Source organism: Cydia splendana, chromosome 25 (assembly GCF_910591565.1).
Source record: "Cydia splendana chromosome 25, ilCydSple1.2, whole genome shotgun sequence".
In the NCBI taxonomy this organism is placed as follows: Eukaryota; Metazoa; Arthropoda; class Insecta; order Lepidoptera; family Tortricidae; genus Cydia; species Cydia splendana.
This window is the reverse complement of record NC_085984.1, coordinates 3051946-3076309: the sequence shown is the minus strand read 5'-3', so window position 1 is coordinate 3076309 and position 24364 is coordinate 3051946. Positions and strand designations below refer to the sequence as shown.

At 38.1% G+C, this 24364-nt stretch overlaps 2 protein-coding genes across 2 annotated transcripts in view; both read left to right on the top strand.

Moving 5' to 3' along the window:
- The first annotated feature begins 287 nt into the window (after positions 1–287).
- LOC134802800 (uncharacterized) lies at positions 288–8816 on the top strand. The gene is made up of 4 exons (XM_063775517.1): positions 288–374; positions 980–1346; positions 4746–4924; positions 8214–8816. Exons 1-4 carry the CDS (start codon positions 338–340, stop codon positions 8375–8377), a joined length of 747 nt encoding a protein of 248 aa, XP_063631587.1. The 5' UTR covers positions 288–337; the 3' UTR covers positions 8378–8816.
- Positions 8817–14578: 5762 nt separating this feature from the next.
- LOC134802747 (uncharacterized) overlaps positions 14579–24364 on the top strand; it is a 29487-nt gene continuing 19701 nt past the window's right edge. Inside the window, exons 1-2 of the mRNA XM_063775431.1 lie at positions 14579–14725; positions 22871–23078. Of these exons, the coding sequence (XP_063631501.1) occupies positions 14612–14725; positions 22871–23078 (322 nt within the window). The 5' untranslated portion in view covers positions 14579–14611. The remainder of the gene's footprint in view (positions 14726–22870; positions 23079–24364) is intronic.

Here is a 24364-nt window from a genome sequence, read left to right as displayed (position 1 = left end):
TTGGTCGCAATTTTCTTAGAGTTTCCGCAATACATAATTGGGTTGAGTAGAACATTTTATTAATTAAAACACACGTTGTTCAATCGTAAACCGCTCCATAACAAATTTGCCGTATCTACACAAAGTAATTTTCATACAACAACTGTCATAATTGCCGTTGCCGCCATAATTAAAAAAGTTGCATAAGTACCTCCCAAGTTGGCCACCCTGTATTATACCTAGGCTATATAATTCTGATCTGTAATTGGAAATTATATTGTTTGTGTTTAATGTTAATATTTCTATGAATATTGGACATTAAAATACATTATTAGTGGAAAAAGAAGCAGGAACCGCCATGATTTTTGTATCTGCTATTTCCTTGTTTTTACTTAGTAAGTAATATCACCAATTATAGGTATCTCTGTTTGGCCCTATAGTTGACGGTAGAGGATGCCATTCGGCATTAAGGCCACCGTTTGTACACTTTCATGCTATTTCAGTCAAAAATAATTATGCACTACCATCTGTACACACACACACACACGCACAAACACTCAAACACACGCACCCACACACACACACACACACACACACACACACACACATGCTCGCTCGCACGCACGCACGCACGCACGCACGCACGCACGCACGCACGCACGCTCGCACGCACGCACGCACACACACACACACACACACACACACACGCACATGCACACAGGCACACACGCATCACTCATTCTCTCATTAATTTAAGCTTAAAGTTAAATTATCTCTTACCACTTTTGTTATTAACTGAAATGTTAATATTATTTCTTTTAATTTTATTCATGTAATAATTTGTTGTTGTTCAGTTCACTTAGCAACTAAGGAAGAGCGGTGCCTGTTTACTAAAAAAGAGGCACCGACCCTGTACAGTGTAACCTAACACATACAATGAATAAAAAAAATATTATTTCATTTTATTACTTTATTTTTTATCTGTAATCTGTATTTTCAGTGTCCCCGTTCATCTCTGCCCTCGTAAACTATACTTTCAACAAAAACTTAATTCCTCACAATATGAAAGAATTCCAAGAGCAGACAAGGGATTTTAAGTTCACGAACCCCCTCACCGCGGGGGAATTAGAAATTATGATCGCCAATACAGAGAGCGTCATACCAAATTTTGAAATGGACTTAATCAACGATACTTCACGTCGTTTTGAAAACTTAAAAGCTATTTATGAGAAGAAAAATTATGAGAAAAGGAAGAAAGGAAAGCCCGTGAAAAATATATTAAGCAGCAGGAGCAGAGGGAATTTAAGTGACGACGCCGCCGTGAAGAGGGCCTTCGATTTGATGTCCCAGTTTGTTTACGGTGCAAGGTAGTTTTCTGTCATATATATATACAGGGTGATTCAGGAGACGTGGGCAGGACTAACACTGCGCATATGTTTAATTATAAGCAACTGTTTCGTATCAGTATTAGTGAGGTTAACGTAAATTTCCTAGTCGTGTTGAAAAAAAAAGTTATGAATTTTTTTACGACATGCATGGTCACCCTAAAATTAGAATACTAAACTACCGATATTCTGTGTCAAATTGAATGTCATTACTGTCATCACTGTCTGGTTACTTTTGAAAACTCGTATCTCACTCAAGTTTGACAGTTTATTTTCTTCGTAATCAAAATGCCATTAGGTTTTATGTTTATTAAGTAGGTCCTGTAGGGTGACCATGATTGTTGAGAATTAAATTTGCCCTCACCAAAAAGTTAAAAAATAGGAAACAGTGTTGTTGTTTCTCCTAAATACGACGGTGATCGATCAATTATCAGTTACTGAGTGTGCAGGATTAGTCCTGCTCACGTCTCATGAATCATCCTGTATATATATATAACACATATTTATATACACGATGATTTTTAATCGGTGATCAGGAACCAATTTTTCTAATTCAGTCAGCGATGGCGATCACATTTAACTATGAAACCAACCGCGAAATCGCGAAAAAAAATTAACTCTCTCATAGAACATATCAACATCGGACCAACCCAAATGTATGAAACAGGCAAAATTTTTTTTGTGATTTCAAGGTTGGTTCCATAGTTAAATGTGATCGCCATCGATGACTGAATTAGAAAAATCGGTTCCTGATCACCGATGACATTTCTTGGTGTATATATATATATACAGTGTGGGAAGATATGTCGGGCCCTGGAGGGAAACTATCTTAAATCCGTAAGTTGGCTCATTTTACTTAAAGGAGACATTCATTTATTTTTAAAAACAAACAAAGCTGCATTCAAAGATTTTTTTAAATTCGCTTGTCTCGACGGGGAATTGAACCGAGTAAAACTTCCAAAAAATAAACACTCACTATTTTTTTCTACTAGTCGATACATCTAATGTTAATGATAGCATTTCTCCAAGAAACATTAGGTCTTACACTCGTCTGTCGTACAAAATATCCATGAAATCGAATATTTAGTACTCAAGAATATTTTTAGACAAGCAAAATTGAAGAAAAAAAATATTTTTGAATGCAGTTTTATTTCTTTAAAAAAATAAAGGAATGTCTCCTTTAAGTAAAATGAACCAACTTAAGGATTTAAGGTAGTTTCCCTCCAGGGCCCGACTTATTTTTCCACCCTGTGTATATATAAATAACACGTACTTGCACAGTCTATGCTATCAAAATCGTTGCAGAGTTATCTTGGTCTAACTCTATTATTATATCTTGGTCTAATTTATTATCTACTAAAATACTTTTACAGACGCTGTGAAATCTTAAAAGCTTGTTTATAGTTATTCAAATGTTCATAGTTTGAAAATAAGGTTTTTACAGACATTTATGACAGGGGTGCGAAACTCCTCCCTTCGGGCAAACTCGGCTCCGCTCGGCTCAGCATTGCTCCGAGCATTAGGGTTGACACAACTTGACGTTTGCGTGCACACACGAACACTTTGCGTGCACGATCACAGATAAGATAATGGCTTGAATTTTGACAACCCTAAAATAGCCGAAAGGGTAGTGCCAGTACCGCGCGTCTTTACCATAAGGGCACACGTAATAGACAGTAACAGTATACATATTTAATTAATGGGCCCCTGGGCACATTCTTATTTGCCCAGGGGCCCCAGCATAGTTTAAGACGGCCCTGGATAGTGCCATATATTAGAAAGGGACAGCATGATTCGACCCTGAACCGCTGTCAAACTTCGGTTTTGTAGGAAGTTTCCTTTCTGTACGGTAGTACTATTATTTATTCTGTGCCTCCGGCTGAAAAGCGTAAACTAAGAAAAATAGTATACAAGAGCGCTTTCAAAAAAAAAAAACCGGACAAGTGCGAGTCGGACTCGCCCGCCGAGGATTCCGTACTTTTTAGTATTTGTTGTTATAGCGGTTCATGAGATAGAGCCTGGTGACAGACGTGGACAGTGGAGTCTTAGTAATAGGGTCCCGTTTTTACCCTTTGAGTACGGAACCCTAACTCGTGAAACTCTGATTCTTAAAAATATCGATATAGGTCGAGGATAAAATGGATCACTTTTATGCCCTGGCCTAGTTATATAATTTACTAGAGAGACCAAGAAAAGTCTGCAGTGATTTTGATAGCTCACGCAGTGCAAGTGTTATTTTAAACGTCAAATTCGATGAAATTATTTTAATAGCACACGCAGTGCAAGTGTTATTTTAAACGTCATACTTCTATGAAATTATGACGTATAAAATAACACTTGCACTGCGCAACCTAACTAAACCTAACCCTAACCTAACTAACCTAACTGGGCTATTAAAATCACTGCAGACTTTTCATTTCATTTATTTAATATTGTATTGTCATGTACCTACATTAGACGTTATATAAGGTCAAATTATGACACCCTGTAAGGGCACACAATAGTCCTATTATTCTATTCTATAAGGTAAAATAATAACATTTACGAGCGTTTCTTTTATTTTTTGCCATTTTTATATATCGTGGCGTTTTTTGCCACTTTTGTGTTATTCTAGTCAGGATCGAGAGCCCTTTTCATCCTTATAGGAGAAAAAAAGTGTCCTAAAATTTCCATGCATTTTTCAAACTTTCCTTTTTGCTACCGCCATACAAAGTAGGTATATAGGGAAATGGTAACACAATAGGAAAAAAACTCTGGGACATTTTTTTATCCCATTAGGATTGAAAGAGCTCGTGATTCTGAGTATAAATAACACAAAAGTGGCAAAAAAGGTCGGAATATATAAAAATGGCAAAATGTAAAATAAATGCTCTTACTTATTAGTACCGTAAAATGGGGTGAGTAGGTGCAAAACTGACATTCAAACTTCGATAACATTTTATTTTTACATATGCAAACTTAATGGTGTATATAATAAGTGTTCCGGACGTTTGTATTTCAGTTTTAATTTTATTTTGGGTTCATAACTTTGACGATAAACAGGAAATCCCACCTAACCCCGTAGTCCCTCGTATTTGGGGTGAGGTGGGTTTTGATACAAAGGTGATTTTGGAAGATTGTTGGATATATTTTTTTTTATTATGAGTATTACTATAGCTCCATTTTAAATTGAAATACATAATTTTTGTAGCAGTAGCTTTAAAATCCTATCTCACCCTCCTTTCATCCCTTCTCTCCCCGTTCATAACCCAACTCTCCCCGCGAACCCTACTCACCCCATTTTACGGTAATAATTTAAATTAAAATAAATGACGGCAAAGCTTAAATCTAAGTCTAGGAAGTCTAGGACTTTTCTTGGTCTAACTCTATTTTTTTATACAGGTATAAATTGGCATACGGACAAGCATTGAGAATGCAATACAGTTCAACCATTGAATATAAGATCGGTTACTGCTTCGCCCTTATGAGGGACATCAGGCAACAGCAGTTATCACTATATTCGACCATGTATTATGGTTACAAGCAACATGTTGAAACCTTATACAATAAAGAAAGTTCAAGTAAGTTAATTATAAACTGAAATAAATCACCTTATACAAAAAGAATAGTCAAAGTAAGTTAATTATAAACTGAAATAAATCACCTTATACAAAAAGAATAGTCAAAGTAAGTTAATTATAAACTGAAATAAATGTCATATACAGTTAAATCTCGATAATCCGGCACTTCGGTGGTCCGGTATACGGTGTAATCCGGCACTAAAATTGGGGTACAAATGATCATTCTATCGGCTCGATTCGGAAAATGAATTAGATTTCTACTAGACTTCAACAAGTTACGATACGGATAATTTAAAGATATTTGTAAGATAGATATGTCAAATTTGCCGTTTCCGCGATTCTGGAGGTCCTCTTGAACGATTTCGACAAGTTATGACTTAGATATCCAAGTCACATCTAGTCGATATCTAATGTAGATCTAGTTGATCTCAAAATGGCCTCAAGATCTTGTGAATATCTCGAAATCCGAATAGGCCTGTATGTCTTAATTTAGTATGTGCGCTTACATTATCAGTATCACACTTCAATCTCTTTATAAATGGCTAAGTTCCAGATAACAGTAGAATTTTATATTAATTTAGTAGGTATTTTAGTTCAATCAACACCTCTGGAGTTGCAGGCGTCCATAGGCTACGGTAACTGCATACCATCACGCGGGCCGTATGCTTGTTTGCCACCGACGTGGTATTAAAAAAAATCTATTTCTACGACATACTAAAAAACACATCAAAATAATATGCAGATTTGCTCTATCTTCCAGTTATCCGCATTTCCCAGTATTTTTTTATTTAGTTATTTATTATACTAGAAGTTACAACTTTTTTGTTACATACAATGCTCCACAAAACTACATTTTGTTTGACTGTGGAGTCTCAGTATACTATACTTAATTAAATTTAAAAATTAGAATAGGTTTACGTTTTTAGTTAAAATAGGTAGGTACTGTCGCCATCAGATATATCGGAGCGGCCAAGGTGTTCACAATATCTGAACACGCGCTCTAACGCCCTGACAATAGAGGCGTGTTCCGATATTTGTGAGCACCTTGGCCGCTCCGATATATCTGATGGCGACTGTATATCATGAATACACTATAGGGTAACACATAATGACCTTTTATTTATGTAGACGTGTGACGTTCATAGTTGACGAAACTAAAATTTGATCCAACGATTTTGACAACTTGACAGGTGGCGTCACCCATACGACTAACTAAATATAGGTTCCGGAACCTATATTTAATGGCTCACGATCGTGCGCCTGGTACCATATCTACTTACCTCAATTTACTTACATCTATGGTAACACATCCCCTATATATATACATAGAGTATTCCGGAGATACCTTTTTATAGACTGATTTTAAATCTATTTTTAATAAGTAATCCGGCTCTATTATGTCAGCATTATAGTTCGTTTTTTTTTAGCATTAGAAATAAGGTCAAACAATCTTGATGTGTCTTTTAATTGAATAATACATTTTAAAAATAACTTATGGCAAATATGTAACAAATATGAATCTAATACGATCATTTATATTGTTCTGTTTTCTGTAATAGTTACTGATATTTAAAAAGCGTTTTTCTATTAAAAGACATGTCAAGATCGCTTACCTTCTTTCTAATGCTAAAAAAACGAACTATAAGAAAAAGAGTGACCAAGGCCTCCAGTGCCCCAGGCTGGAATCAAACCAGCGTCCTCTGCTATCGCGGCAGGTGCCTGTGTCATTAGGCCACCGGGCCACAGCGGCAGGGCTCGGAACCGGTATTCAATACCTGTTAATACCGTTCCAACACAGTTAATTTATTTTATTAATTAATAAACACGTTAATTGACGGAACGCAAACTAAAAAATTACGTTCTCTCTCCTAACCGGTAAGAAGAGGGAACGGAACTTTATGGTTCGCAGGGAACGATATAATACCGGTTACACTTGGCTTTCGGAGACTCTCGGTTAAACTCGTTGTCATACGTGAAAGAGATAGCAATACTTACTCGTTCTATCTCGCTTTGATATTTTTAATTTAACCGGTTAATTTCGTTCCACAAAGACGGAAAGCGAACGCATAAATCAGTATCTTAATAGAACAGTTCTTTATCCGGTAACCGCAAATGGAAACGAAATCGTTTTAGTTCCCGGGTGAATGAACGAAACTGGTTTGAAAAATAAAACGGTTTCCTAGCCCTGCACTGCGGCATAGGTCGAATTTTTCCAAGTATATTATGCACCCATTCTTACTGAAGGCTTATGGCGCCCCCTTTTAGTTTATACCTAATTTATATAGTAGTGTTTCTACTCGTACTTGAAATAAAAACAACTTAAAATATTTTCTGAAAATTATTTAATTTGTTCTTATACTTCTAATAGTAAAGTAAGTTAGAGTCAGACCGGGAAAAGTCCGCATCGATTTTGATAGCCAACGCAGTGTGTTATTTTAAACGTCAAACTTGACGTATAAATAACACTTGCACTGCGTGGGCTATCAAAATCGCTGCAGACTCTTCTTGGCCTACATCTACGGGCGCATGCAGCAATGCAGCACAATCGCCCTGCCTTCGATACGCGCCAGTGTGACGGGCGAGTGACCGCGACCGCTCGGCCTCGGCTCAGGGCTATAACCGCGAAAATCGAAGTTCGCAAATTGCGGGGATTCTTCTCTGTCACTCTAATTACGCCTTCATTGGAGTAAAAGAGAAAGATCCCCGCAATTTGAGAATTTCTATTTTCGCGGTAGCCGCTCTGCATTCGGTCGGTGTATCGAGAGCGGATTGAATGCGGTGCCGCTACGGCAATGTGACGTAGTTCATAACGTTCTGTGCATTCCCAGTTGCTTGCAGGGGTCGGAAACCGGTATTTGCTCCATACAAAAATACCGGTATTATTACGTTCTTTTTCGTTCTTTGGTTTATTATTTCATTTTTAATGGGACAATCTAATAATACAAAGTTGTTACCTAAATATATGATTCAGTCCTATGTAAAGAGCATAAAATAATTCAATATTTTGGGCTATTACGGGGTTTTAAAAAAATACCGGTTCCGAGCCCTGGTTGTGCGCGCGCGCGCAATCCGCACGGTTGCGCTACCGCGTCAATGTGACGGAGCCTTAAAGGTATTTAAACTTGGTCAAGCAAATCTTGTCAGTAGAAAAAGGCGGCAAATTTAAAAATTGTAGGCGCGAATGGTTATCGTCCTATAGAAAATTTTAATTTCACGCCTTTTTCTACTGACAAGATTTGCTTGACCAAGTATATAAGATAATTTCTCAAACGTTTTCTTGTCACAACAGGGTCTCACGAGCCGGACTTGCCGCTCGAGTCATATTTTGCAATGTACCATAAGGTTATGAAACTAGAGTTGGACATGAAAGACGTCGTTAATTTGGCGCAAAAACTAATGGATATGAGATGGCAAAACCCGAATACTACTAGTAAGGAAGGAATTTTCAAATGAGCTGTTTAACTGTATATTTAACAGCGCCATCTATCTGACCTTTTTATACACTAATCGAACCGTAAAGTGCATATTCTTAACGATGAATATTGAATAGTGTGATAATGTCTTCGAGAAGTCATTTTTCTCTGGAATTACACAGTTATCATCACTTAAAATACTGCATACTTAAAGAAACTCACAAAGTATTGAATTCAACCAAATAACAATTGAAAAATATAATTTCTTATTAGAATGATATATAGAAATATCTTATTTTATCATAAGTCCTTACTTGTTTTATCATGTAAACAAACACTTCTCGAAGACACTATTCATCCTTATGAATATACACTTTAGGGTTCGATTAATGTATAAAAAGGTATCGCGCCGTCACTTTCACTTCGTATTGATAGACTGTATGTGTTATAAATTGAAAATGTGTGTGAAGTGAAATGTATACATCAAAATCATGTATACATTTCACTTCACACACATTTTCAATTTATAACACATACAGTGAAATGTATACATTAAAATCCGCTAGCCTAAATTTATTATTATTAATTACAGCGCCACCTATGGAACTGTATAGGAAACTATGTACCTTACTGGAGGCGTATCGATGATCAATACGCCTCCATTACGGTACATAGTTTCCTATACAGTTTCATAGGTGGCGCTGTAATAAATAATAATTAATTTAGGCTAGCGGATTTTGATGTATACAGTTCACTTTTCAAATATAATATACTTCATAGATAGCACACGCTTGTTTCTCTCAAACTCCCTCAAGATCCTCAGACCTCCGCTCACGTGCCATCATGGATATTTTTAGGGTAAAAACGGGACCCTATTACAAGACTTCGCTGTCCGCCTGTCCGTCTGTCTGTCACCAGACTGTAACTCATGAACCGTGATAGCTAGACAATTAAAATTTTCTGAGATGATGTATTTCTGTTGCCGCTATAACAACTAATACTAAATCCAGAATAAAATAAATATTTAAGTGGGGCTCCCATAAAACAAACGTGATTTTTAGGGTTCCGTACCTCAAAAGGAAAAAAGGGAACCCTTATAGGATCACTCGTGCGTCTGTCTGTCTGTCTGTCTGTCTGTCTGTCTGTCTGTCTGTCTGTCCGTCTGTCACAGCCGATTTTCTCCGGAACTACTGGACCAATCAAGTTGAAATTTGGTACACATATGTAAGTTTGTGACCCGAATACGGACATGTAACGTAAACAAATGAATTTTAAACATGGGGGCCACTTTTGGGGGGTAAATGAAAAAATGAAAAAAAAACATTTTTCAAACTATATCATGTTACATATCAAATGAAAGAGCTTATTGTAAGGATTTCAAATAAATTTTTTTTATAATTTTCGAATCAACAGTTTAGAAGTTATTCAAGAAAATAGGCAAAAAATGACCATCCCCCCCCCTTATCTCCGAAACTACTAGGTCTAAAATTTTGAAAAAAATACATAAAATAGGTCTATACCTATAGATGACAGGAAAACCTATTAGAAATGTACAGTCAAGCGTGAGTCGGACTTAATTACAGTTTTTAATCCGACCCCTACGGATTTTTTAAAGAGATTTCACTCACGTTTCACATAAAAAATACATTGTTAACAGTGCCGGATTACTTAGAGTAGTAGTTTTCTTAGAGTAATTGGTGATAATTTTCTGATAAGATAATCATTTTAAATATTTAACGGTCTTACCTACTTACGAGTAATTGTAAGGTCAAATTAAAAATAATGTTTTAAAAAAATGTTAAATTGAGAGCTAGCTTAAAGTTTTTTGTACTCGTCGACTTTAATGGTTGAATTAATAAAGACTTTGTAACCAATAAGCAAAACAAGCACGTGCTTACGGCACCACGTTCAGGGAGGGCACCAAAATGGCAGGTTGAAAAAGGTGAACAAATTTTAAAATTAGGGACAGACACATCGTTTTTACCACACGATTTTTTTAGCTGTCCAAAAGCTAATTTGCAAAAATAATGGCGCGTAATTCTTTGGGAAACAATCGGTAGCAGTAGAAGAGTCGTGATTACATGCATTGATTCGATTTCAACCCACTCTTTTGCGGTTCGGCGTTAGGTCTTATGCGAGGCCTTCTGCCTTACGGCAAAGTTGATCTTCTGCCTTAATTACACTTGGGCGTGGATCCAAATCCAAGCTTTCCTCTTTCGCAGCTGGGCCTACTGCCTTTCTCACACTTCGCCAATTCAATTCCAAGCTCTCTGCTTTCTTGCATATTTTATGCATGAAAACAACCTCGCTGAGACCCTTAAATATCGAGCCCTATGCGAAGCTAGGCTGATAGAAAACTGTCCCATCCCTTCTCTGTATGAAATCCTGGTTTTGCGCCTGGTTGGGACTAAAACTAAAATTGCGTTTTTATATCGAAAAATTTTCGCGCTCGCTTCGCTCGCGTTTTCAATTACTTTATAAGGTATGATAAAGGTGACATTCGGGTGGCGACTGCAGCAACATTACTCTGTTGCAACGTTACTGCTGCAGTACTGTCAACTTCCGTGATAAAATGATGTGACTGATTTCCATACTAAAAGTAAAAATGTACAACTGTCTATCATATTGCGTTTTTATATCGAAACATTTCCGCGCTCGCTTCGCTCGCGTTTCTATTACTTTCTACGCTATGATAAAGGTGACATTCGGGTGGCGACTGCAACAGCATTAGGTACTCTGTTGCAACATTACTGCTGCGGCACTGTCAATTTTCGTGATAAAATGATGTGACTGATTTCCATTCTCAGCTGTAATGCGGCAATGAACTTCTCTCAATTTACCAAAAAATCAATGTAATCTTGATGACCCGAGGGAGAGGGGGCACCTAGAAATCCTTAGGGCATCAACATATCTTAATCCGGCACTGATTGTTAAAAATTGTGTAATATACGGAACCCTTGGAACGCGAGTCCGACTCGCACTTGGCCGGTTTTTTTTGCTGTTTTTTGTGTAATGGTACGGAACCCTTCGTGCGCGAGTCCGACTCGCACTTGGCCATTAGATAGATACAATTGAAATAAAACATGTGTTTACTTATAATAACTATTGGCAATATAGTGTTAAGAATAGAATTAGATACAAAAATATAATGGGAGAAATTATTGGATACTCATAAAATAAAACAACTAAAACTAAACGTACCGTAAAATGGGGTGAGTTGGGTGAAATTTGACTTTCAAACCTCGATAAAATTTTATTTTTACATGTGAAAACTGAATGGTGTATATAATAAGTGGTTCGGACGTTTGTATTTTATTTTGGGTAGTTCCATTTCATAACTTGGACGATAAAGAGGAAAACCCACCTCACCCCGTAGTGCCTCGTATTTGGGGTGAGAGGGTTTTTCATACAAAGGTGATTTTGGAAGATTGTTGGATCGTTTTTTTTTTATTATGAATATTACTATAGCTCCATTTTAAATTGGAATACATTATTTTTGTAGCAGTAGCCTTAAAAACCCACCTCACCCCCCTCTCAATCCTTCTCTCCCCTTTCATAAACCATAGCTCCCCGGGAAACGTACTCACCCCGTTTTACGGTATAAACTAAAAAATTTAAATCCCCAAAACCTACCTTCTAAGCCTTGGCCCCTCGGCAAGGTGCCCATCATGCAGGCAGCATTCCCGCGCTATATATTGCCTCGCCCGTTGCCTCCCTCCTCCTTGCTCCTTGAGGGGCCTGCGTGCACCCCTGCCCCATGGCACAGAACAAGTAATAGTACTACAGTACCTACAGAAAGGACACTTCCTACAAAACCGAAGTTTGACAGCGATTCAGGGTCGAATATTGATATAACTTTCTAACTAATGGCACTATCCCTTTCGTCTATTTAGGGTTGTCAAAGTTCAAGTCATCATCTTAGTCTGTGGGCGAGCACTCAAAGGGACGTCAAGTTGTGTCAACCCTAATAATTGCTCGGAGCAATGCTGAGCCGAACGGACCCGAGTTTGCCCGAAGTTAGGAGTGTCTCCCCACCGCTCATGGACTGTGTGTCGACACCAAAAGCTACGAATTCGTAGAGCAGGCAAATCCGTGGTGGCCTAGGCAATCAACGATGGCCCCACAAGAGGCGCAACTGGCCCATAGAGAAAAAAATACATAGAGTGCTCACTCCATACATCAGTTTTACGTAGTGGACATCTAGCATCGAGTAGCGGAATTATCAGTTACTGCTACTTGACATTAGATGTTCCGACGACCGAATAGTCTAATGCTCAACAATTTTCAGCTAATATTATGTATAACCGGTTTAATCGGAACTCTATTTTCAACTCCTGCTTTTAATATTAGTTGTTAGTTAGTTGTAAATTGTTGTTCAATACAATTTTCGTGAGTCGCGACACTAGAGAATTCTAATATCAAGTAGCGGTACTGATAATTCCGCTACTCGATGCTAGATGTCGACTGGGAAATAGTCGTTTTGGTATCAAAACTGATGTATAGAGTGAGCACTCTATTCTCTATATTTCTCTAAGGCTGACCACACATACTGCCCCAGACCTACGGCTATTCGGAGGGTTCCTGGATCCATGAGTACCCGTGTTTGGTGACGGGTAAGCTCCCACCCAGTGTCCACAATCAAGTCGGGAGACAGCAAGGAGCCTTGCGCGGTCCTTACCCGAGAGTAACAACTACACCTACAAATGTGTAACAACTACAAATGTGTTAAATGTGTAAATATTAAAATGAATGTACCTACCTACCAATTCATCATCATCATCATAACTCAAGAGCTTTGCTCTTCTCAGTGGAGTAATCGCCACTCATTTCTTTCTTGTGCCAGTCTTTTAATTTCGTCATAGGAGGCATTATTTTTTATTTGTCTGATGATTCGGTTAAGTTGTGTTCTAATGTATGGGGAAGACAAACAAATTATAGCCAGCCTTTTATGAACGTAGTATGATACCTTTGGGTATGGTGCTTTACCCACGCTAGCGGACGCTTCCCTTCCCTCCCCCTGCCGCAACCCCCCCTTTTTGCATGAAATATGTCCCGGTTGACGGTTTTTATTAATTTTTGAGAAAAGTATTAGAATTAGGAATAAAGTGTCAAGGTAACAAAATAATCCTTAATAAATTCTAAACAAAAAAGGTTATATGCAACTTTTTGGTAAGACTCACCATATTCATGTATTAACTTGTTGAAGTTCAATATAACATAGTACGTGATAGTACTAAAAGAAATCTTATACGGAGAATAAGCTTGCAAGGTTATTCTCCGTGTAGGATTTCTTTCAGTACTATTACTCGTACGTACTATGTTATATTGAACTTCAACAAGTTTTTCAATGGTTAAATTTTGTCGAAGTTCATCTAGCCATAACATGAATTTGGTGTGTCATATCAAAAAAAATAATATAAGCTTTTTTGTTAAGAATTTAATAGGGATTATTTCTTTTATTGACACTTTTTTCCTATATTGTATACTTTCCCCAAAAAATGAAAATATCTGTGAACCGGGACATATTTCATGCAAAAAGGGGTGGTTGCCGCAGGGGGAGGGAAGGGGACGCTAGCGTGCGTAAAGCACCATACCCAAAGGTATCATACTACATTCATAAAAGGCTGGCTATAATTAGTTTTTTCAAAAAACACAATTTGACCGAATCATGAGATAAGTAATTCTAGGTCTCCCTCCTTCTCTTGTTTTTTCAATCGTACCAAGAAAATGTGTAATAATTAAATTGAATATGTACCTACCTAAATAATGATATGAAAACCATCACATACTTGGCGTAATAAAGAAAGTATTTGTATTTGTACAAATTGTACACCTTAAAACAAAGTCCCCCGCCGCGTCTGTCTATTTGTATGTATGTTTGTTCGCGATAAACTCAAAAACTACTGAACGGATTTTCATGCGGTTTTCACCAATAGAGTGATTTTTGAGGAAGGTTTAGGTAGGTATATAATTTGACAACCCGTGCGAAGCTGGGGCGGGTCGCTAGTAAAGAATAAATTGGCTAGATTGTAGCTTTGACCCAAACATACAAACATTGCAATGCAAGTAAAATAAAAATTTTGCACTTCGACTCTCTGTCTTTTTCCCGTAGTTAACAGTCCAAAGTCCACATTCATACAATATCTAATATTACATTACACTTAGATAATACAATGTTGTTTACACGCAATATCTCTGTTATATCATAATTATCAACCACAGTACTCTCCGCGGTCTCGCTAAGAACATACGTATTACACGAAATTGTGTTAAAATGATAAGACACCCTTTTTACCAATACGGCGCTTCGGATTTGGAGTTACCAGTGAATCTAAACTTTAGTGAGTTTATATTGGACAAGCTTGTCGAAAATAAAGAGAAAACTATTGTAAGTACCGAGTATTTTGAGTATTTTGCCTACGCATAATCTAAAGGAGTAAGGTGTAAAAGTGTAAACATTATCTTTGACGTCGAATTGTACAAAGCTGCTGTTATTCACATTAAAAGTGTAGGTACCATTTACTTTTTTTCGAAAATCCATCAACTTTTTTTGGTTATTTCTACTCAGAATCACGAGGACTATCGATTTAAAAAGAAAAAAATGTCAGTTTTGAGACCCATTTTCACATACATTTTGTATGGACCGTCACAAAACTGACACCTAAAATTTGTATGAAAAACTGGGGACACTTTTTTTCTTTGTCTCACTCAATAGTATTCGTGATTGTGAGTCGAAATAACCCAAAAGTTGATGGTTTTTCGAAAAAAAAGTAAATGGTAATTTTTTTCTAACCCCCCATTCTTTGAAATGTTAAAATACAAGTTATTTGTGCTTGACAGTCCAAAAAATCTCTGTCAATTTTTCTTTTAATAAAGTATGTACTTCTTTCAACTTGCTTGATGCTTTTTGCAATCTTGCTTTTTAAAAAATAGTACTGGGCAAAAACATATTTTTTATCAACTTTAAGAAGAAATGGACAATAAAGTACCGTTGTTTTCAGGAAATTTATTAAGTACGCGGTACGAGTACGCCTTTAAAAAAGTTATAGCAAAAGCTATGATGAGAATGAATGTACAATCTTGTATGTATGTATGTATAAACTCTTTATTGTACAAAACACAAATTTATGGCACAGGATAGGCAGTACAAAGGCGAACTTATCCATTTAAGGGATTTCTTCTAGTTAACCTTTGAGTAGATACGTAAGAATTGATGAAGAACGGTAGACAAATATCTAGCACTGAGTAGTTGAGTACTAGAGATGGGTAGTGAGTAAATACTCACGGGTAAATACCGAGTAAATACTCAGTATTTACTCAATATACCCGTATTTACTCGTTTATACCCAAATTGGTGGGTATAAACTATTTAGAGTGCTAAAAGGGGCATATAAATCTGAAATATTTTGTAAGCCGCTACTGGATTAAGTACTCAACATTGTAAGAAATGTATTTTTAAGAGGGGCACACTCCATACATGTAACTAATTGTCACAAAAAAAAATCAGAAACCACCAACGTGTTGCACATCATTAAATGAGTCTTTAAAAATAACTGGAATGTTTCTAAGAATATTTTTGGACAAAAAGAATATTTTAGGAAAAAAAACCGTTTTGAAAGGCCAAAATAATGTTTATCTCTCTATAACTTTAGAACCAAAGTTCAGAAAAAATATGAAAACATATCGGGAGATTAGCCGTATAATAGAGTAAAAAACAATATTTTGAACATCATCGGTTGAGCCATTTTTGAGTTTTCTTTAAAAAACCCTTAATAAAAGGTCGTAAGTGCCGCGTAAACACGCAATTTTGCGCGATATGCAGTTATCTAGAACATCGATAAAATTTAAGTGCCATATTTTAAAAGTAAATACCTTCTTATTTAAAACAAAATTGTTAACTATGCATTATCACAATTTGCCACTCACTAATAATTACCTTTTTTTTTCCTAAATAAAGCGTCCTTTATTCTTTTTATTTTATAGATATTGTGAATACACGTTAGCACTCTTCAATAAAAGACAATTTTGTTCTTAAATCTCACTTTTTGAATATTTTATAAGCAATCGTTTTTACCCACCTAAATGAGTAAATACGGGTATTTATCGGGTGCTTTGAGTAAATACCGAGTAAATACTTAGTATTAGTCACCGCTACCCATCTCTACTAAATACAAAAGACTAGAGCAGCGGTCGGCAACCTTTTAGCAACCAAGGGCCAAATAGTAGTTACCGAAGTTGACGCGGGCCGCACTTTGTTAATATTTATGACTTTATCAGACATTGTCGTTTGTCAATATTACATACAAAATAGACAGGGAGGCTCGCGGGCCGCAAGTGAGAGGTCGCTTGTTGCCGACCGCTGGACTAGAGGAAAGTCAATAAAATTATAAAAGAGGCCGAAAATAAATAATAAAAGATAAAAATTTGAAGTTACAATATAACAAATATATAGCTCTTATCTCTCAATCTTTAACAGTGTTATTATGAAATTGATAGCGGTATAATGTTGAAATGAATTAAGGGACATTAAGGTTTGACAAAAGTATAGCTAGGAACCCTAACTTCGCCGTCGGTGCCTAACTTCGCCGTCGGTGCCCAAATTCGGCTAAGTAAAACATTAACCTTTCAAGCGGCATACGTCATTTTTGATTCGTTGGAATTTCGATTTTATTTTAATTAATCTTTCAAATTTAAATTACTTAAGTCCGGGAGCCGATTCATTCAGCCACGTATGTTACGAGTACCTATCCATTGAAATCACCATTTAAAGATCTGCTTATACATAGTTTAAAAATAATGAAATTAATTTTCTAAAATATTTTTTTTTTTGCCACAAAGGATGCCACTTCGCTCATCTTAGCCTTATTTTATGGAAATTACTCTAAGTTTAGTGCAGTGGTGTGCAAAGTACGGCCCGCGGGCCAAGTGCGGCCCGCGAAAGGATTTATCTGGCCCGCCGCCGGTCATTAAAAAAAATGTATAATATGGCCAGCAATATAAAAATACATTTTTGCTGTAAATCTGGCTCTCCTCTGAAATTCCTTCAAGTTTAGGCCCCTCATGGAGAAAGTTTGCCCCCCACTGGTTTAGTGTATTAAAGGCGAATTTAGGGTAGGTACGTACCTACGCTACGTAACGTATTTACCTTTTTTTTTTTTAAGAGGGGAAATGCTTTACGCATACCACCCGGCGCGGGGACGGACCGGGATGGTTATGTGGGACTCCCTGTTGTGGGCTAATGAGACCCCAGGTTTACCCACTAAAACCCCTCTGTTGCCGCCTCGCTGCTATATGGTGAGGTCCCAGAAACGCCGAAGTACTCTTCCGCAACCTCGCCAGACGTAACGTATTTACCTACGCCAACCCATTTTTTCAATTAACTAAGTAAGTAAGTAAGTAAATACACTTTATTGCACCACAAAGAAAAATACAATAACAGATTTATTAGGGCGAGCGAAGCGAGCCCTATCACTAATCGACGAACTATGCATTCTTGTGGTACACTTTACGGAAAAACTACTGCACTGTTAGGTTTGAAATTTAACATAGTAATTTAAATTCATGTCTAGATGTGTTATCAAATATAAAAATATCATTTTATAAACCTAAAAAAATAAAATAAAGTAATAACACTTTGTATTACTACTAGCGCCATCTGTTGGCAAAATGATGAATTAACATTCGTGCTAATGTTAATTATTTCTTTCTTTAACGGATGGCGTTAGTAATAAATAAATAAATAAATATTGGACATTCTTATACAAATTGACTAAGTAAGAAGGCTTGTGTTGTGGGTATTCAGACAATACGATACCTATGTGGTGTTTTCAAGTTCAATAATGTCGATGGCGCTTACGCCATTAACAACGATGAATACCAAAGTGGGTACAATTTTGGATTCAACCCACCTCGCTTCACTTGGTTTGATTCCCATTTTAGCAATTAAGTTTTTGTGAATACCTACTAGAACAATCAATCTTGCTGTATACTTACTGCGGAGGTCAATTTACTCGTATGTTTTGTGACGCTGACGATGTGATGATCAGTCATGTTGTGTTAGCAAACTTAAATCGGGTATTTTCAGTTCGAGATACAGTTTTGGCGCCATTAATTTATTACGTAAGACGATTTTGGGGTGGAGGGGGGTCGAACATATCTTATTTTTTCTTACAAGGAGGTGGGAGGGGGTTTTCATAGTTCTTAAGTAAGATCACAAAGATGCGATTTTTTTTAATTTCTATGAAATTATGACCTTTAAAATAATACTTCCACACTCTATGCTATCAAACACGGTGTAGAGTTAGCTCAAACGAGCTCAAGTACCTTTGTACAGGTACAAATAAACAATCATAAAAATATTTTTTTTGATAATAAATTATATTGGTGGGACGGGGACGGGGTCAGCCTATTCTTATTATTTCTTACATAGGGGAGGGAGGGGGTCAAAAGCTGGCAAAAATTGTCTTACGTAATTAATGAATGGCGCCTTTAGTGTTACTATTGCTTGGAACTGCTAAAATTATAAATAAAGATAAGAATAATTAATACAAACTTCAGTGACTTAGGGCCGATACAGACGGACTACAACCCGACTGCAACTTGTATGATGGGAACTTCACGCCAATCGAAACGTCGGCGTGCAGTTCAGCAAAATGACCCAGTACCTAGTGGAACTCAGGTTTGGTGTAACAAAGGCACATTATGGTTTGGTCATCCGACTCATCTTGATGAGCACTTAGGAGAGTAGTACCCAAGATAGAGCCGATGCCGAACCCTGGCAGTACCTAGTGGAGCTCGTGTTTGATGCAACATAGGCACACGCTGTTTTGGTCATCTAACACGTCTTAATGAGAACTTGGAAGAGCAGTACCCAAGATAGAGCTGATGCTGGACCCTGGCTGTACCTAGTGGAACTGTGTGCGTTAGTTTATGTGCGGAGCAGCGTGATTACCGCCAGTAGGTGTCCAGACGGGATAGTTTTTCAATCAATTGTGTGGAGTGGACGCAAAAAATTATTCAAGAACATTGGCTCGCTAACCCAACATTATGTAGGAAAGCCAGTTGGGTTCCTTACAAAAAGTACTGGGCGGCCGTGTAGGATGTAATAAGCACTTATGAAATTGTATATTACGTGTGGATGATATTGGCAATTTGATTTTGTCGTCTGGACACGTTTTTAAAGGACAAAGTAAAAGCTGTAACAGACAGGCGTACCGGACAGCAACCGGTTCGGTACGTTAAGGTAGAAAACCTCCGCGAGCCCTTACAAAGCGCTGCTTTTTGCTAGTAGTGTAAATAATGATAGCAACAGGCGGTCTTAACTACTACATTGATAACGGGGTTTGCTTATCAGCAGGTGCAGCAGAGTGGTGTTAACGGAATTGGTATAGATAATTTCAACTGAAATGGTAAATTAAGGTTAATATTAACGTAATTAACGCTAATTAATCATTAGGGTTGAAATTATTTAATTAATTACTGCTTAACAGTGTAAGTGTGGTGTTAAGGGGCCCACTGATTAACAGTCCGCCGGACGGTAACGGCCTGTCAGTTGTTCGGAACTGTCAAAATTTCGTTCTAACTGATAGGCCGATACCGTCCGGCGGACTGCAGTTAATCAGTGGGCCCCTTTAGGTACTATGAGGCATTTTTTAATGAGGGATTATCAAAATTGTTATGCCTGATATAATTAATCAACAATACGTTTACGTCACTTATGACTTTTGACGTGAAACGTAGGTAAACGTCTTTAAAAACCCGTAGTAGAGGTGCCGGATCAAAAACCGATGTAACGAAAAAGTGTTATGGCGCGGCGGCTTATATCTCCGAAACTATAATACCTATAAACATAGTTTTAATATAGATATATAGAAGAAAGTAGCCATTACTCGGAACAGCACGTGCCGCTGACATAGATGGCGCTGATTCTGCGCTAGACACGACGTATTCGGAGCAAAAATGACCCCTATTTTCAGTGTTCATTTAGTAATGACTCATCAGCCCATTAACCGATTTCAGTAAAATTGATGTCATTTGATAGATCTTATTTTATTTTAATGAAACATGATTAAAATAAAGCACGCGGAATTATAATAAGCTGTTAAAAAATAAAAATGTGACATTTTTTACAGAATTTTTATCACTTGTTTGAGGCCACCGTGTGCGAAAAAAAGGGCACAAAACTGACGCAAAATACCTGAAATAGTAAGATAAAGCAAAAACGGTTCTTTACATACCACTTTTACCCTAGTAAAACATGCTAATCTCCTCAAATAATGCATTAGAATCTACGGCGGCGCGGCGGCGCGAGTTACTTTGATAAAACACATAGAACGTATGAAGCTGCTTGACAATCTCGAGTTCCTATTGCTAATTACTATCTTAGTTGGGTACTTTCTTATATACCTATGGGTAAAAAAACATATTTTAGAAAAGGTCACTTCTGTGGACAATACTATAAAAGGTAACGACTCTGGTACATAATATATATCCCGTTATTCTCATTTGAGTCTCAAGTATACTGAAAAAATTGATTCCGCCTGTAAAGGTGCTGCGTAAAAAATTGGCCTTCGGCTTTCGCATTAGCTGTCCACACCACGTTTCACGTCAACCATAGCGGCTGTGTCCCTGATACAGCCTACCTCCATGTTTTAGATGTAGGCAGAAATTAAAAGTGGAACTAAGAGGCACCCCACACTAGCGTCTCCCGAGCGTCGGTGGCGCTGTCTAGTCAACTCTACAGTATGTAAACTAACGAAAAACATTTACTCAAACCCGTTAATGTGTACGTCACACTGAGTAACTTTTACTATGGCACCGACCCCGAAATCGCGAAAAAAAATTGCTTGTTTCATACATTTTGCTGGTCTAGCATTGAAATTTTTCGGGGTCACACTGAGCAACTTTATCTTTGGCACCAGCCAAAATAAAAGTTGCTCAGTGTGACCCGTTCATTAACGGGCTGAGTAAATGTTTTTCGTTAATTTAAACACTGTATAGGGACCAGAGAACCAAAGTAATCGACATACCTCAAAGAATTAGCAAGCTGAAGTGGCAGTGGGCTGGCCATATCGCACGAAAAACCGACAACCGCTGGGGTAAACGCGTTCTTGAGTGGAGACCGCGACTCGGCAAACGTAGTGTAGGACGCCCTCCAACCAGGTGGGATGACGATCTGCGAAAGACTGCAGGCAGATGCTGGATGCGACAAGCTGAAGAGAGGGCGCTATGGCGCTCTTTAGGGGAGGGCTATGTCCAGCAGTGGACTACTATAGCCTGATGATGATGATGATGATAGGGTCCGTGCGCGTTGAAGGGTCTATCATCTTGTGGCCTGAATCGGAAACATATGTGCACATGTACATTGCCAAAGCAAGTGCTAACATCTACCGTTCCCGTCGGTACGTTTCCTTGTGCATAGTAGGTTCTGCCATCTAGTGGGCTACATCGGAAGCATAAACGACACCTCCTATGCTGCCCCCTATAGTTCATGTATGGGCCTATGGCTGCTACTCGACGCAACGTTGGTGTAACTGCGCAGCGACGCTATTTACGATAGCGCCGACTAGACGCCGACGCTTAAAAGACGCTAGTGTGGAGTGGCCCTTATTGCCTGAAAATAAATGTGACGTCCCACGGATAAAGGTACCTTATGGCGGTTGGCGCTTACGCTATTATTAACGCCGCTCCAATATTATTGTGGTGCCATGCGACGTAAGCGCCAGACGCCATAAGGTACCTTTTTCCGTGGAACGTCACAAATGTTTTTTTTTTCATATATGTGACGTTATCAAACTGCACAACGGGACTTAATCGCGTATTTAAGTTTTAAGATTTACCTCCGACGTTTCGAGGACGGCGTTGTCCCCGTGGTCTCGGAGAAGACTGGCTCAAGTTGACATCAACATCTTCTAGCCGCGCGAGTTTTTCGAACTACCCGCACTTGGTCTTGTTTATCAGTTTGAACGTTTTGCGCACTAGGGATGTCACTCTGTCGACACACAACACTAACGATATTCGATTTATCGACTGTCGATATTCGTTTCCGCTTACATTTACTAATGACTGGATTCCATGTGGATGAGATCTTAAAACCCTCGTCCCGATTAAAATTGCAATGTTTTTTGATTTCAATGGCTTCCCGCACTTTTCTACTGTAGAAATGGCGATCCGTGGAGAGGATTTTAGGGTTATGCAGCTCAATCCAGTGGTTTGGTCCTGACTCCAGCAAATGCTCAGCCACCGCGAGACCACGGGGACAACGCCGTCCTCGAAACGTCGGAGGTAAATCTTAAAACTTAAATACGCGATTAAGTCCCGTTGTGCAGTTTGATAATGTTTAATAATCGTGAAAGTTTAAATCAGTGTTATGTGACGTTATCTATGAAAAGGGACCTTATTGTCTATGGCGCTTACGCCATTATTAACGATGCTCCGATATAAATACAATGCCGCGCGACGCTGTGCGGCGTATGCGCCAAGACAATAAGGTCCCTTTTCATAGATAATGCCCCATATCTCTTATTATTTCCAGATCAATGGAACCACAGAAGAAACCATCACCTACGGCGAAATCGCCCAAAAGGCGATGAATCTCGCCATCTCTCTGTCTCGCCTAGGCGTCAGAAAGGGACAGGTAGTGGGAATATGCTCTGAGAACAGAACAGAGTTCTGGAGCGCCGTTGTGGGGTCTATATGTACCGGGGCCTCGTTTACCACCTTCAACATGATGTACACGAAACGTAAGTGTATTTCTTATAACACTCGCTTAATACGATTTTTATACTACCCGCTTAATACGATTATTAGTACCCGCTTAATATGGGGGCAAAGGAGTGCCCCCGCCAAGTCGAGTAAACCAAAGAGGTATGGCGGTTTGACGGTGCCCTACTTATCTTGAAGCCATTCAGACTATTTTCAACGTCCTAGCTTATACCTTTAAGTGAGCAATATGTACTTGTATTCAATTGTATATGGAACTCAATCGGCGGGGTCCCCGGTAGCCCTCGGAGTGCCTCAAGGTTCAATTCTTGGTCCCTTCCTGTTTTTGGTATACATTAATGACTTACCAAAAGTTGTGCAAGATAGACATGATATAGTGTTATTTGCAGATGACACTTCCCTTATATTTAAAGTGGACAGAAAGGAAAATAGCTTCGAGAGCATTAATGACGCGCTATCAACCATAGTAAACTGGTTTACGGCAAACAATTTGCTTTTGAACGCCAAGAAAACCAAATGCATCAAGTTTACGCTACCTAACGTCAAGCAGGTAAATAACAGCAAGATTAAAATAAAAGGTGATACGCTGGAATTTGAGGATCGAACTGTTTTCCTGGGAGTCACTCTAGACTCCAAACTGCAATGGCATGCACATATAGGCACTCTAGCCGGAAAACTTAGTTCAGCAGCCTATGCAGTGAGGAGAATCAAACAGCTAACAAACGTAGAGACGGCCAGGCTGGTATACTTTAGTTACTTCCATAGTGTTATGTCTTATGGAATTCTGTTGTGGGGAAAAGCGGCAGATATTCAGACAATATTTGTGCTGCAAAAACGAGCTGTACGTTCCATCTATGGACTGGGCGCTCGAGTATCCCTAAGAGAGAAATTCAAAGAAGTTAACATTCTTACCGTTGCATCTCAATACATACTAGAGAATATTATGTATGTTCGGAAAAACATCCACGAATTCAAGGTTAACAGTGATATCCATAACTATAACACTAGAAACAAACATAAGCTTGCTGTGCCCGCCCACCGCCTCCGTAAGGTTAGTACGTCTTTCGTCGGGAACTGTACACGTTTTTATAACAAAGTCCCCACTGATGTAGTGAATTTACCACTTCACAAATTTAAGTCGCACATTAAGCGCTCCTTGTTAAGTAAGGCGTACTACACTGTAAATGATTTTATAAACGATAGAGATGCCTTTAAGCAGGTAGCTTAATTTCATTAGTATAATAAGAGCTAAATAAATATTGTTTTTTTTTACATTGTGAATTAAATATGCTAGTGTCCAGTAGAA